The sequence below is a fragment of the Plutella xylostella genome, chromosome 10, assembly GCF_932276165.1.
Source record: "Plutella xylostella chromosome 10, ilPluXylo3.1, whole genome shotgun sequence".
Classification (NCBI taxonomy): domain Eukaryota; kingdom Metazoa; phylum Arthropoda; class Insecta; order Lepidoptera; family Plutellidae; genus Plutella; species Plutella xylostella.
The window spans coordinates 11,033,905-11,050,367 of record NC_063990.1 but is presented as its reverse complement, the minus strand read 5'-3'; the positions used below and the strand labels follow the sequence as shown (position 1 = coordinate 11,050,367).

The 16,463-nt window shown below is 40.2% G+C and overlaps 2 protein-coding genes across 8 annotated transcripts in view; both read right to left on the bottom strand.

Annotated features, from left to right (window-relative positions):
- Nucleotides 1-19: 19 nt before the first annotated feature.
- On the bottom strand, nucleotides 20-5,105 carry LOC105394158. 3 transcript variants are annotated; one of them, XM_011566003.3, is made up of 6 exons: nucleotides 4,923-5,105; nucleotides 3,664-3,927; nucleotides 2,551-2,745; nucleotides 1,943-2,194; nucleotides 1,487-1,667; nucleotides 20-141 (listed from the first exon to the last, which is right to left on the bottom strand). In XM_011566003.3, the coding sequence occupies exons 1-6, from the start codon at nucleotides 4,984-4,986 to the stop codon at nucleotides 138-140; spliced, it is 960 nt and encodes a 319-aa protein (XP_011564305.3). In that variant the 5' UTR covers nucleotides 4,987-5,105; the 3' UTR covers nucleotides 20-137. The 3 variants fall into 3 exon arrangements, with proteins under 3 accessions (XP_011564305.3, XP_011564303.3, XP_011564302.3); XM_011566001.3 differs by lacking the exon at nucleotides 20-141 and adding an exon at nucleotides 321-379; XM_011566000.3 differs by lacking the exon at nucleotides 20-141 and having other exon boundaries at nucleotides 1,380-1,667; nucleotides 4,923-5,104.
- Nucleotides 5,106-8,830: 3,725 nt separating this feature from the next.
- Nucleotides 8,831-16,463, bottom strand: part of LOC105394159 (ecdysone receptor) — a 165,235-nt gene continuing 157,602 nt past the window's right edge. For 2 of the 5 annotated variants that reach the window (XM_038117440.2, XM_038117439.2), the window contains 6 exons: nucleotides 16,267-16,437; nucleotides 14,871-15,163; nucleotides 14,206-14,385; nucleotides 13,576-13,734; nucleotides 12,247-12,469; nucleotides 8,831-11,253 (listed from right to left, as the gene is read on the bottom strand). In XM_038117440.2, the coding sequence (XP_037973368.1) occupies nucleotides 10,955-11,253; nucleotides 12,247-12,469; nucleotides 13,576-13,734; nucleotides 14,206-14,385; nucleotides 14,871-15,163; nucleotides 16,267-16,437 (1,325 nt within the window). In that variant the 3' untranslated portion in view covers nucleotides 8,831-10,954. 5 annotated transcript variants of the gene reach the window in all.

The following is a 16,463-nucleotide window of genomic DNA, read 5'->3' as shown; positions in this document are numbered from 1 at the left end:
TTCCCGCGTCCGCTATCCTAAAAATATCTGTCCCATTGGCACATTATATCAAAAACTTATTTGTTTTTACAAATGAGTAAAAAACTTTAAGTTTTCATAATCTTAAAATGCTCCCACATTGCAAGCAATGCTCGCATTCACCTGTAATGTAACAATCATAAATTAGATAGCTATAAATTTTTGCATTGAGGGTGTATCTCAATTGTTTGATCGGCTTATGTAAAAGTATACCCATACATGACAATGACATGATCAGCCATAGCTTTTGAAAAGTTAAACTAAGTGAAACCGTCTAACTAAGAAATATTTTGTAAAAAACGTTTTGGCTTGATTCTTCGACTTCAGATCTCATATTCGTCGCCATGGTCATCCAGTTTAACTGTAGACAACAGGGAATGTTATGTTTTCTAATGTATGATTTAATTTTTATGTGTTAAATATAGGTAAGTACTCAAAACTTTAAATAAGTACAAGGTAAGTAATTGCTACATATCTTAAACTTTAAATAAGTTTCCCATTTATTAATTTTTAAACTGTGCTCCTTTGCGTATCACGGAATGTCATTTACACCAAAAAAAATATTGAGGGTAGTTTAGTATAATATTACAATTCATATACGTTTACGGTATAAGTAATTTATTGTATCACGGGCTTCTTGGCCTGTTTAAAAAAAAGTGCTTGAGTGTATTTTTTTGCTTTAATGCAGTTTACTGGACTATTCTATCATAGTGCTATAATAACTATGGAAGTTCAGTGTTGATTTGACCATGATCCATAATGTGCCCATACAATACAAAGTGATAAGAAAACTGTATCCATACATTTGTTATACAGTGTATCCATGCTGTTTTGTGATCTGAAGAGGCCATGCTGTGAAGATGTGTTACTGAGTAAGTACCTACAACCTTTCTATAAGTACATAATTACTCGGTAGGTACCTACATAGCAGGGGCAGTACAACTCAATATCTTCTGTATGTAATTCGCATCAGTACCAACATTATATTTATTAGTAGGTTCGTTTTTTTTAGTAAGTGACTGTCTATGGTAGGATATCTATATTTACATGCGGTTATTTATATGCATTATCCTAGTTATTAATGTAATGTTTAAATGCTTCAATTATTAAATAACACACGTAAATATTCCATGGATCATTCATCTTTTAGTTATAGGTAGGTACCTACTAACGCCAAGGCAAGTTATTTTCTTCCAAGACAATACCTACCTACTGTATTGTGAAAAAAGTACCTAGGTAAGTACATTATTTTGTATTCTTAAAAGTAAATGATGCTGTTGCAAGCCCCAGATGGACGATGAGCTTAAACACAACGTTCATACATAATCAACACAATATTCTTATCAAAAGCGTGCATTTGCATACCGTCAGCAACGGCCTCGATAGCAATAGCATTCGCAAGACAACCAAACAATCCTTAATATGAGTACTTATAATGTTCGCGCGAAACTCCGGTTACGTTCCGAACCTCTCGTCTATAGCGGAATTTAGGGTTCCGATGTCGTGTTCACAGATGAAGAAGCACTTCTGCCAGCAGGCCAGGTCGTTGAGGGTTCCCGTGTAGAACATGGTGCCACATTGCTCCTTGTCTCCGCCGTCGGGCTGCTGGTTGCCCCAGCGAGTGTAGCCGCTCTCTTCTAGGGTTGTGCCTGAAAATAAGGGATTAAAGTTTTATTAGATGACCAGGCTACGTATCTACATATATCTACCTACTTCTTTCAGATTTTATTATAACTTGCTGTGGTAGTTAATTATAAAAGATTATCGTTAGGTATTCTTCATAGAAGCTTGGAAACTTGGTAACAACCTAACTATTTTACTTTTTTGAATATCAATTACAGAGAGGCGCTATAGTTTGCTGGTTTTTGTCGTGTTTGTGATGAATTAAACTACCTATCTATAGCAACCTGTTGAAACTACCCACCTCTAACAGTCTTCCACCCGTCATCATCCCTATTATGAAAACCCAAGTGCACGGCTCCTCTCAAATAATCTCCTTTTATGGTATCTCTCGGGGCTTCATTCGTGGTCTTGACCAGATGGTCGGCTTCCTTCTGGCTGTTGATGACGGCGAGGTAGGACTGCTCGGCCGCGCAGACGCTGTACGCATCGGTCCAGTTCATCGGCGTCAGGTGGAACTTGTAGCATTTGCCGAGAGTGTTGTCGTAGAGGTATGCTGGAATTGAAAGGAGTTGGATTAGGAATAAATGAAGATTAAAACGCTTTAAGTATGTTGTATAGAGTTGTCTGGGTCTGGCTGGAGCTTCTATTATTGTTGACTTCCTTAGAGTTTTAGTTTCTGACTGAGATTTCGGCAGATCATACTACCAACTATAAGTCTTTTAAATTTTGCGTCACGTCTTCTCCTGCAATAGGAGATCTAGAAGACAGCTAGTACCTGCACCTACAGCTTCTTCTTAAGGTGCCATCTTGTATCGAAGGTCGGCTACCATAAGTATAAATACCACCTTCGCCCGCGATATCGCAGCTCGGAACACCTCTACGAGACTGAATCAAGTTCCATTCACTCACATTTATCAGGCATATCGCACAGAAAGTTCCACTCCAACGACAGAAGGGTCTTCTTGCAAATAAAGGGATACTTCTTGTCGCAAGCGTCGTCGTTGATGGTGCCGTCTCGGCGGAGGATCACGCAGTCTTCTACTCCGTTGACGTCGTTGGGCTCGCCGGGGCCCCACACGCTGTACACGTCGGTGACGGGGCGACCTGGAATGGGTGGTTGGGAGTAGTTTAGTAAGTGGGTAGGGCGGTTGGTACGGAGAAGGTTAGATCGAATATGCGGGATTGCGATTGAGTACGATTAAATAGAAGCAATGCAAAGATACAATCAATAGATTGATTCGTTAGTCGTGATTAGTAGGTAGTTAAGTATCTAATTTTTTAGATTAGGTAGTAAATAGTGATTGATTTATTATACGAGGATTTCCTATTCATCTGGAGTTTTTTTTTAAACATGGCTGTCGTGATAGGTAAAGCCGTGAGGTTAATGTTCCTAACTATTGTACTATGTAATTATGACTAATAGACTTTGCTAGGTATTACCATACATAATTTCACATAAAAACAAATTTCAAATAATAAAGCCTCGTATTCACTAGGCGACAAATTGTCGCAGAACCTGTCTAGGCACATGTCGTCTACGTGTCGCGACGTCGCGCTCTGTTCTGCGACGTCGCACGCGACTATACAGCGACATCTACGTGTCGCAGAACAGGTTCCGTGTTTTGGCACGCGAGACAGAACTTCCTGCGACATCAGTCAAGCGCATAGAGTACCTATATTTTTTTTACTAGGTCTAGCGACCGCTGTTGCAGAGTGTGGACGCGTGCGCGACTTCTAGCACGCAGCACTTACTGCCACGACTTCCTCGGGCGACATCTCGGCGGAGACTGCTGGTGTGGACAAGCAAAATGTATCACGACATGTTACCAAAATGTTCTGAGAACACGCACCGTAGATGTTCTGTAACAGTCTCAGAACTTGTGCCCTAGTGAATTCGAGGCTTAACATACCAATCAAAAATCTTTTTTCCCCCGTAAAACCTAAGCTAGGTATATCTATGTATACTGGAACAGGAAACACAGGTTTTCTTCCAAAACTATAAAACTTCAACATAAGACATACCGTCAACAGTCTCAAAGACTCCTTTGGCCAGAAAATCCGACACGCCAATATACACCCAATAAAACGGCTGCGTCTGGTTCCAGAACCCTATGACCGCATCAGCCTCGATCTGGTCGTCAGGGTAGAACAGGTACCCTCCCTCCATGGTGCATCGCTTCTTGGCGTCCCGCCAGCTCCGGTGGATGGTGTGGATCTTGTAGAAGCTCTGGGTGGCCTCGAGGAATTGGTAGTCTTTGCGGAAGAACGCGTTTTTTGATTGCGCATCTGGAATTTTGAGAGTGGTGTTTTTAGTACACGGGGGTGGAGGAAAGATTTATAGTAGGTATTGGTAAAAACAAAAGGGGCAACCTTAATAGTAGTGTATGCACAGCGTTATTTATATATTCACTTCTAGGTAGTTAATTTATATTATCTTTTCTCTTCATAGTGCGCTCTAACTAACAACCGAACTAAGTTTTTGTTGTTATTTTGAGATTTATTTGAAGACGTGGATTAAAGTTATCGCGTATCGATATCGGGTCGAGAGTACTTAACGTAAACATCGAAATAATAATGATACCTATAATGTTATTAAGTAATTTAAAACTTGTACTTGTAGGTATCTCTTATGTAGCTGAGTATGTATAGGTAGATATAGCATGCACCATACTGATGGTACCGTTTTCTTTACCGTTTTTTATTAAACCTGTACTTTCATATTAAGCTGAAGAACTGAACATGTAAATTTGTCAATAGTACCTACCCACTTACCTGCATCGATTACAATCTATATTTGTTTTTATCATATTCATCAGATTGTTCAGTGTGCACTTTCGAATTAGCGATGTTTGGTTCTTAAACATACTTAGTAAATTGCTATAAGTAACCGTTACTATTTTTCGCCAGAATAATTATTATTATGGTTATTGGTTATATTCTAAAATATAAGTCATAACAACATGACGTGAGAAATCTACTTGGTTTTCCTCCCTCAATATTATACAATATCAATCACCTAGTTAGGTACCTACGTCGTAGCATCAGTAGATTAAAGTTAAACTTTAAATCGATACTAAAATAACAAACATTCAGGTTTTTATTTTCGGAAGAAGCCTATGTCCAGCAATGAACGTTTACGAGCTGATGATGCTGTTCAGACAAAACGTTTAATTCGGCTACAGTTCCTTTGTTTATAAGGATAAACTCCAACCAAATACCACAAAACGTGTTCCACTATCAAGGATCAAGTAAACGAAAAAACTCATTATAAAATAACTTACTTATGTCCACGGTGAGGCAAACCAGTTGCACGATCGCGAAGACGAGCAAAGTGGTTCTCGCCATGTCTGTTTAGTGTTTACACTGATTTCACTTCAACCCGAGTGACTTGCGGTACGCTCGCGGGGCACACTTCAACTGAGTGTAGTGTCATCATTATCTTTGGCCGGTCAGACTTGGAATAGAGGGGTCAGTTTAGCTCGCGAAAAACGAAGTTTCCCAGCGCTGCTGCGGTAAGCACGACTCTATCTCGTTGCTTTAAACATACCGATGGCATGATAGCTCTCGTTCACTTGTGTGTTACCATGCTAGAGTAAACCTTCAGAAACGGCGAAGTGCGAGTTTGTTCAGAAACAAGTCTAACAGGAAAACCCAGAGTCGAGTTGAAGGGGCGATTCTCGTCTCGTAACCACCTCGCAAAATCGTGAACTTAATAACACTGATAAATTATTATCTGTGGATAAAACCCATTCCGACATAGGTATCGTGGTTAATTTCGTTCGTTGAAGATATATATAGATACATACGAGTAGTGTATATTGATAGTTTTGCTTATAGTTTATCTTTAACGAAATACCTACCTACTAGATAACTGCGGATTTACCTGTGCGTCTGGGAAAAAATATAATGGCTTGAGTTATAGTCAACAAATTATACCTATGTAACTTACATAGGCCTGTAACGAAATGAGTGAAAACGTGTTTCTATGAATCCCTGGAATAAGTCGTTATGTCTCTTTCTGTAGGGATGGGTAGGTAGGACTCCAAAGTTCCCCATCAGAATGCTCGTCAACTTAAAATGCCTCTTTACCTAGGAAGGTATGTACCTACTTTCCTAAGGATCTATAAAACTCTGTAAACATATAATCGAAAAACATTACCCTCCTCCTTCGGCAGTCGGGTAAAAATACCTTCCTATGTAGGTATACTTACCATTTGTGATAAAATCATTATAGGTGTTATCTCAAGTCACCTTCGCATCGGTCGCGAAATCGTTGCCTCTTACGACCGACTGGTTTGGTAACCAAATTATGCTTGACGTCATTTATTTATGTTCCCCCCCCTCAAAATTTCGAAAACACTTTTTTGCACAATATTTAGAATACATATAGCTACAGTTCTGCGCAACAATGGAGATGGGATAATATTAAATTTAGCTATACTAGCGCCACGGTCTTTAATGGAACTAAATACTACGTGATGAGATGACGTTCATCATAATCTTCATGTAAGGGGATTCTTGTAAAAGTAGCTATTTACTCAGGATTTGAAATTACAACTTGATGAAGAATAGGTACTTAAAGCTTTATTTTCACACAATTAATTATAATCTTTGTAGGTACTTACTCTTTATTCACCCTCTTGTGTTAAGGGAACATTAGTGTAGCTTTATCAAGTTAATGGTCGCTAAAATCTATATTCCTAGAGTATGATGGCGGCTGCCATAAGATGCAATTTTGGTTGGCTCTTACAAGCCCTCAACAATATTGCTTATAGGTAGAGTTGATCCTAGGTTGGTACTTGGTACCTATCTTGTATTCTAAAACAATTTATGTTGTCTGCCTAAATATCGGTTAATTAAATCAACAGAAAATGAAAGACGTAAGTATTTTTTATAATTTTTAATATATTTATCTTGAGGTGTAAGTTTATTCGCATAACAATTTTCATACAAATTTCCTCGTTTGTACACACCTTCTCTTGGTTTGTTTCTTGTATTATCTTTTTTAAAGTTATTATAAAAGTTGACTCTCGTAAATTTAACATATCGTCATGTCTGTTGCCTATATCTAATTCGCTTCTCCATAGTTTAAATCATAGGTTTCAGGAATTACAGAGGCAAAGTATAACGACGTAAGAACTATTGTAGAATATTAGGTAGGTAGATACAAGAGAAACATACAAAAATATGTTTAAAATAAACTCGGAATGAGCCACTAGCACCTTCAGTGGTGACGATGGTCTGCCACCACCGCTTTACTAACTTGAACAGATCTTCAGACTTGAAGTCCATATTTCGGAAACCTGAACGACCAAAGCGTTTTAGGAGCAGGTCAGATCCGTTCAAGTCAGTAAAACACGAGGTCGCCACTTATCTTTGAGGGTAACAGTTTAAGGCCGAATCGCTATCAAAAGTTGTATTCGTTTATTATATTTGATGAGGGATTCCGCCTTAGCTGAGTCGGGGCGGCCTCGTGAAGGCGGGAGGCTGAGAGTGCAGTAAGAAACAGCCTGGGGCGGAAACAGCCTGGGGGCGGAAACAACGCTGCAAGACTCTCGTAGATCTAACATTGCACCTCGCACTGGTATGGTGGACCCTAGTCCTTGCCTGTTACAGCTAATAAGTCAATTCGTTACTAAATAACAATTAAATCACTTTAAAATCAATTCAAAATGTACATTATTCATCTTATAGAAGTAAAGAATTCTAATCTGCTACAAAAAATTAGCAAATTTAAATACAAAGATCACCTAGTCTTTCTACTATATAAAAATTAATTACTTAAGTATTAGAAAACACAATTTAGTGACAGTTATTGTAATAACGCGGCTTGTGATATTGGTTTATATTATGCCTCCGTGTACTGGCGTGAACAGAACGTATTGCGTTGACACATTAAAACTAAAATTGACTGTACATTTATATTTAATATGTAAATATTTTGTACATATTGCACTCTGAAATAACAAAATTATTAAGAAAATTTGACAAAACGAAAATTATATGCAAAACGAGAATGTCTTAGTAAAATACAAATTCAAAAAAATTTGCAATCACAATGTTCGTAACTCGTACACTTATCTAGATCCCTAGGGCTTACACAACATAAATACAGAGGTCATTTACAAAAAATATATTTCTAACCAAATAATATAAAAAATAACAACAGCCAACTGTACTTCCTTAGATGAATAAAATTAATCATACGCCGGCCATACGTCGAACATATGCCTAACATACGGATAGAATCTAAGGTGTTATATGTACAAAACTTTAGAATGGACTTGGCGACTCCATCGCTTAGACTGCGAGCCACGTGTCTCGCTCTCACTCCTACTCGTACAGAAAGAAAGAGATGCAAATAGGGCTGTCATGTCACTCTGAACCATCGTTACTGCTCTCATCAAGTCAACTCCAGACTTTGTCTCTACTTATGGCTTGTACTGTGCCGTCTCATTTTAATCCCAATTAAGTAAGCGATATAAACTTATCATCATACTTACGTACGATTACCAGCTAAGACACAAATTATATTAGGTATTTCATTACATATTAGTTCTCGTGTGAGATTATCAATACTAGAATCTATTACACTTCGTTATCGAATAATATGTATCAAATACGACCGGCGCGCACCGACGGAAGCCGAACTATGAAGCGATCGTGAACTACGCGACGACTGATGTATAATAATAATTATTACTTATCGAATGGCAGTTTAAAATTTGTCACAAAAGTCTAGCACAGTCGTAACAGAACACACCGAAGACTTAGCATGGGGCGCAAGACGCGAACGCCAAGGCGTGACAAAAGTTTGGAGTCGCGCGGCTTCGAGAGCGACTGCGACGGAAAACATTTGCCACGTCTTGGCGAGCGCGTCTTGCGGCCCGTGCTAGGCCCTCTGGTGTCGTTTTACGACTGTGCCGATAAGGCATCGAATAGCGGCATACAGATATATCGAGTCCTAGCGACGACCGGAACGACTATTTTACAACGAAATATATAAGAAAACCGCGTTGTCTTGCACAGATCACGCACATCGAATAACGTTATAATGGCAGTGTGTTTGTTATCAAACGCCGTACTTACATACAGCAGATTTAGGGTCCGTTCACACGACTACCGAAGAAAGCAAGTTATAATCACGTTGGAAATAGAACCTCGCGACTTTGTAACAAGGTTTAATTTCGCATTTATCTTCTGCTTTTCTCTTCGAGTCGGTCGTGTGAACGGAGCCTAATTCGGAGTCACTCGTCGACATTTGTGCTTATTTCCGTAGCGGGGCTACTCCTAGTGACGCTACTCTACATGAAGTGAGGCCCGCGGTGCTAGCTCGATCAATTACATTAGAAATGCGTTCAAAATACTCAAACATACGTATCATGTAAATTTACAACACATTTAAATTTAGTGGCATGTAAAGAAGTCTCATTCAGCACTCAGTATTCACAATTACATACAATGTTCTTAGTTTCAAATGTATGGGTGTGACGGTGAACTATGGTACATTAAAATAGCGAAGTCATTTCGCTAGTTCAGATGTACTTGTGTCGAAACACCGATATCGAGACAGGCACAAAGATGTAAATAGAAGCAGTGACTTGTGTTTATAATATTAGCTATTTATAATATTATTATGACTTACAGAATGCCCAGTATCGAAACGAAAACATTTTACTTAATGTTTAACAAACACTAAATTAGGGTTATTGAGATCTATGTTATTTGTAGTTCTATAATACACTATGAATTTTATTTTGTTTCAACAATGAAGGTACTCAATGCAGGTACCGCGAAATAAGGCATTTTGTATTTCGGTTACAATATTCTATCGCTTTTTGATTTTTGAAAAAGTTGTATAAAATTTTAATGATTGACAGTATTTTCGTTAGTAAACTAGAATAGTATGCTCAAAACGATTATACATGATGTTGCAAAATTGGTATCGTACATGGCATAATACCAATTTTGCAACGGGAGACAGAATCGTATTAGTTGCATGCTAGTTGCGCGCGAGCAAGCTAGTAACAAGTTTTGCTACCAATATTGATCCCAAAGAGTAAGCTCGGCCGAGAAAGGACCATAACTTCTATGTTACGCAACAAAACACTACGTAATTCATTAGCTGCCTTTTTGTACTTTCATCATAAACACAGACATGGGTCAATTAGGTACATAAATAGAATTTACTAATTGTTTTACAATAAATAGTTTTAATAAATTAATAATAATTACAAACAGGTATTAATTAGCTAGTGGGCTCGCTACTTCGAATTTGCGGCAGCCTACAGTCTCACACGCAACTAGCATCCTACACCAAGTATACTTAAAACTACCAAATCTGTCTCCGCAATAATAACTTTAGTCCAAACATTAGTCTGAAGAGTGAAGCAGCTGTATGGTGGATCTATGACGCAGCGGGGGCGAGGGGGAAAGAGCATTCGCTATCACACGCTTAAGTATTTATCAGCCTTTTAGTACAGAGATGTTTCATGGATCCTACCGGGTTTTCGATGACCTGTTCTGATCACAAGGGTGCGACTGCCGCCCTGTATATTACTCGAGACGAACACAAATACATTATCTACATGTCTAATTTTATATTGACTCAGTGCAGTATGGTCGTATGATTCAATCGGCAGTATGCATTAAAAAAGTTACCTAAAACTCAGAGATGACAGACTCTTAGTACTTATGAAAGCTACCGACGGCAGTAGAATTTTTATATGTAATAAGACACACTTATCTCAGCCTACAGATTATAATTCAACATGTTATAAATGTAATCACAGCAATAATAAATTATAATTACGTTTATAAAAATTGAGGGAAACGGGCACAGGACGATGGAACATGGAACTAAACTGACGGGACATGATAACACGAGGGCAAACACAACATACTCTCCGCTCCCGTGTATAAACGCGAACGATACAACTCTCACACAATAGAAATATATCTCTTTATATATTACTTTTTCTGTATAACTCTCGTAGTGTACGTATGGTTTCATAGGATGTGTAGGTAGCTACCGGCTGCAGTCCTGTACAGTCGCGCATGTGCGCGGTACAGTCGCGGCCACCGGCCCTCGGCCTCGGCCGTAAACAATCAACACTAAATATATATTCTCCAAACGTTCAACAACACATATATTCACTAATCTCTCGCACATATATCCACCCGAACGCGAGACGTGATCTCGTCGAATATACATAAATTTGCACAATCCGTATAGGTCTGTCGCACTTCACTAAAACTAGCCAGTCTATGAGCGTCTCTCCTTGTGAGCCGTGCGTTAGAGGGGGCGCGCGGGCTAGAGCTCGGGGGCGTCGAGGGGGGCGGCGGCGGGGGCGGGGGTGGACACGTCGGCCACGTCCCAGATCTCCTCGAGGAAGGGGGGCAGCTTCTTGTTCTTGAGCTTGAGTGAGATGCACATGTTGGAGTTCTGCGTGCCGAGCGAGCGCAGTTCGGAGAGGATGGACAGGATCCGGCCGAAGATCACGGGGCACTTGGGCGAGCCGCTCTGCTGGTTCAGGATGTACACCCGGAGAGTGTTCAGGTAGTACTTCTGGATCTCTTCCACTAGTTGAGGCTGCTCCAGCCCCGGCCGGTCTGGAATGAGGACACAGATACGTTAGTCTCGAGTGTTAATATTATTGTTGATAGTATCGTTCATTATGATGTCCTACTGCTGGGCATTATGTGATGTCCAACTATCACGGACCTCATCTACAATAGTCTACTGGACTAAGCTGGACTAAGCTGGGCATATAAGGAGGCCTATGCTATGGCCTCCTTATGTGTTGCACACCTATCGCGGACTTATGCCTCACCCACTAGAGGTAAAAATGTATCGGGGTCATTAGCCTACTGAATAGTATGCTAAAAGGCAATTTCTTTTGTCTATGCTATTAATCAGCATATTTTTTACCTACAGAGTCAAATTTCATTAAAATGAACATGTTTGTTATAAATATAAACCACCAAACAACTTGTAGTTTATATTATGTTACGAATTTAACTTTAGCTATTTAGCTCAAACTGTTTTAACATTAGGCTAGATTTATCGATAAACTAGGATTTATCACTGTAATTGAAAACAAGTGAAAGTTGGGGTTCCACCTAAATCTCAGCAAGTAAGTTAATTTTAAGTTAATGCATCAATTAAAGCGCCTATCAGTCTGGTGGACCAATAAAGGACTTATAATGCCGTCAATGACTCCGTTACGATATAACGCTAATGTGACTTTGAATCTACTGGTCATTGGCATCATCATTATCTAATTATTTGGGTCTTTGGACTCGAAACAAGTAAACACAATACCGACCTCAGACAGGTGGTTTTTTTCTTCAATTACTAGCATCTAAACAATGAATGTAGTACAGATTAACTAGCCTCCCTAAAACACGGTTTTTACAGAAGGGACGTGGTATGGATGGCCAAAGTCACACAACCTTTAACTAGAATTTTCTCATTGTATAAACCACACCTTAGGTACAATCTAAATCAAATCAACCTGACCACTCTCAGCATAACAATGTACTAGGCAAGGTCAGATCTCTTTGCTACAGTCTTCACAATATAATATATTATGCCCCACTCACCTGAGAATATAACAATAGCCGTCAACAGCGCATAGTGTATATTGTCCATATTGAGCGAGTACATGCAGCGACAGAAGTGCAGCAAGTCCTCGATGACGTACGCCATGCCCGCCTTGCGGTAATTGTCGCGAGTGTACGCCTGGTTGTTGGCGAACAGGATGCTGTCTGTGGTGACGTCATACCGCCGTACCACTCGCAGCATCATCACTTCGCTTGAACACGCCTGTGGGAGGAAGTAATGTTAGTAGTGAAAAAAAACAGTGGTTGCAAGGTAAGGGCTTGGGGATACAACTACAATGAGATGTAGCCAAAAGTCTGTTATCGAAAATTTGAAAACTTACACTAAAGGTACAGTAAGCGGCTATAGTGCTGGTTTGACGCAGAGTATACATTTTCATATAAGCAGGTATAATATTCATTTCCAAGTATTTCAGGAAAGGTCCTATAAAATCGACTGTATATGCGTGTTAGGGGTGTTAAATTAACTTCAGCCCGTTTTCGCAATAAACGAGTAATTAGATAGGTAGTGAAGAATAGTAAATGGAAAGTTGATCCAGTAATATATTAAATTATTCTTTATTACAAAAACATGTTTAATTAGTCATTGCATCTTGCTAAACAACTTTTCTTGCAGCTAAATCAATAGAAGAGTTCATTTACAATAACAACTAAATATTTGTCTCCTTATCAAATAACAATTGCATTCACATTCAGCGTCAGAAAAGAAACCTACGTCAAGATAATTGCAGACAATGACTTGAAAAGCTGAGCAATCAAGCCTAAAGCGCATTACCCAGCTAATAAACGATAATTTACTCAAAGTAGTGGTAGTAGTAAAGAGTAGGTAGTAGCAGTTGAGTCTAAATCATCATCATCAGCCTGTATTACATATGCCTCTGTCAAGGAGCTTCACAACACTGTCCTCAGAATTCGTAATTCAGTTATGACCGGCCACCATAACTGTAGCTTAATTAATTATTTTACTTAGGTACCTACGCATGATTTGATTATATCTGCGTTTTTAATTACTCAGCTTATTTCTTTTATGTTCGCATTGCTTTATAGCTATACTTATCGTAAAGTATACCTCTATTCTACATTCTACCTAAAGTCTGTTTTTTAATCGAATATACTAAATTGACAGATTCTGAACGGTTGATCAACAGTCTATTGTCCCGCCAATAGAACGATACGTCACTTAATCGCGGGACAGTGATCATTTAGTATATTTAGTATCTGTGATTAAAAAACAGAGCTATATTTAGTATCTGTGATTAAAAAACAGACTTTAGACATTTAATTAATTATTCTTAGTCACAGTGCACTAACCTTCAGTAACGTGATCTGATCAGGTTGCGAGATCTTGGCGAAGCCGGGCAGCCCCTTCGCGAACTCCACGATGAGCTGCACGGTGAGGATGGTCATCTCCGTGATCTGCCTGAACGGCATGTCCGACTCCTCTTCGTCGTCGTCTGATGCTTGCCACGTCTGGAAATGGGTAAGGAGAGGGTTATAATAGATGGGTTTTAAGCATGATATTTGCTTATTTACGTGACGCAAAATACAAAAAGGTAAAAAGAGGTTAAGTTTATAATAAATAAGCTTTTGTGTAATTGTAATTTGCTGCTTTACGTGACGTAAAAGGCAAAAGAAGTACAGACAGACTTTCGCGTTCATTGCCGTCGAGAAACATTTATCTGCAAGATTGTGGCACTCATTTACGAGGGTCTTTGGCCATTTTGTCTCCACTTCCATAATAACATGTAGATAGTATGCTTAGTTTTTTTGCTAAAATTATGCAACTTAAATAAGAACAATCAATGAGGATCTGTAAGGAATTCAGGAAATGTCTAACTCAGTGTGCCCTTTTTAGGTCTGAAGACCTAAAAGGACCTTAGAAGGTTTCTAATAAATTCCTAAGCGACATTACATGCATTTAACAGATTCCGCCATCCATACCTGCGTGACCCGCTTCAGGTCTTCCTCCGAGGGTTGCTCGTACCCGTCCTGGTACCAGACGAGCCTGGCTATGAGGAACTTCTGGTTGGGCGTGAGGGGGGGGATGTTCTTGGCTCGGTTCTGCTCCAGCAGCTTGTCCGACAGGAACCGCGGGACCACTTCGTGCTGCAAACAGTCGAGCTTCAAGCAAACGTAACAGGTTAGCTAGTGAACGGGGACTTTCGTATGGTGTTGTAATCGGGATATGGTTTAGGTGAAATGTATTGGGATTTAGGGCGCTTTAGGGTTCTTCATGGTAATTGTATAGAGAGCGATATCTCCGTAAAGTGTAAACACTTTTAAATAAAGGATGGTTTTCGATGATGATAAGATGAAGATGAAACAGAGATCCCGTGTTTGCTTTAATGATGGTTTTCTCTTAACTTCTAATTAGATTTGGGAGTTGACAATACCAGGGCTGGTAATGGTTCCTCGGAGGGTTATATGTGAAACAAATCTCTGATCTAGGAACACACTATACGTTTTGCAGCAAGGTATAAGAATATTATTCATTTTCCCCGCTAATAGGTAGCTTAATTTTTTGCCTCATTGATAAACTTTCATTTTCACTACTACTGTACACTATTAACATACTTATTGATGCCAAAAAATATAAAGACACTTACAATCCTAGCGGCTTCAGGGGGCGGCGGCTCGCACTGCATGATCGGCGGCATATGATCATCCACCGTCGTCGTGCTTACAGGCAGCTTATCCTTCTCCCTTTGTGCCTTCTTCTCTTTCCTCTTTATCGCGCACTGAGTCTCCGGCACCACACACTCGGGCCTCATGCCAACGGCGAGGCACTTCTTCAGCCGGCACTCCTGGCACTTTCTCCGCATGTACATGTCCATTTCGCACGCGTGCCCGAACTTGCAGATGTAGACTGCGTTCTTTGTGACGCTCCGCCTGAAGAATCCTGGAATGGGAAATGGGTGGTTTGAGTTTTGTGTTTAAGAGGGTTCGAATGACGGTCGGGGCCAATAATTGTTTGGTTAAAGACATACATATATTTTTGAGGGATACATGACAGGATTTCACCATCATAATTTATTCTTTGCCAGGATTTTGCCATAACCCCTCAAATCTTGGCGTAGGCCTGTTTATGAGCTGTGAGTAACAAAGTGTTTGTTATTAAAATTAAACATAAGTACCTACAACGAACAAAAAAAAGATGGGGTCGTTGACTGTGCTGCGCAAGGACACGTCTCAACTGACTGTCAATTTTTATCGCTCAAACAAGACAAATAGCAACTGAATGGGCTGAATTGGATCTAATTGCGAAGATAGTGTTACGCGACACGGCTGTTAGTTATTAGTTGCGCTTGTATGATGATGGTTTCAGTTACAATGTGATATTGCAACTATAACAATGAAAAAGTTCCAGTGACATATTGAACGGCAATAGCAGGGGGCAGTTTTTCATTTCACGCAACTGTATTTTACATTACTTATTGCAAGTGTGGCACCATTAATTCTTGCAGCGACTGGTCGGATGTAGGTGAGTCGGGGGGCTCGCTGATTGGCCGGCGGCGGGCAGACGTCCTGCAGACGGCGATTATGACGCGGCGGGATGCGCGCGCGCAACTAGCCGACACACTCACGATGCAGTCGACGCTTATTTGGCGACGAGACGGCTTATCGTGGGCGAATGTTGTGCCGTCTAGACTTCAGTTGCAGTTAGGTAGGGAATGCACTTAAAGGTCACCCACATCTGTTAATCGGTATGTACCTAATCTTTTTCTTAGCGTATCGATGGTGAGAGGATTAGCCAGCTAGATCAGCTGTCAGTTGTTGACTGCCCAGGGTGCACCAGACGTATGAAAAGCACTTTCAATACTTCACATTCGAAACTTATGAATAAGACCCAGGAATCTTATTCCAATAAGAATCATGTAAGTTTCTAATACAAGTGAGAAGTAAATATTCAATCAGTATTTTCGGTCGCTACAATCCTTTTTTCCCACTCATCACCACACCATCGATATCCTATATGGTCTCCAAACAGAACAGCGAGCTCACCTTTGCATCCCTCACACGTGAGCGCGTTGTAGTGGTACCCCGAGGCCCGGTCCCCGCAGACCAGGCACAGCTCCTCCTGCTGCCGCGGCGCCGGGCCCTTCTTGGGCCTCCGCGCGTCGCCGTCATTGCTGCAGCCGTTCACACTGGACGCTGGCGAGAGCTCCTCGCGGCCTGGAACAAGGGGGTAACGTGTTTAG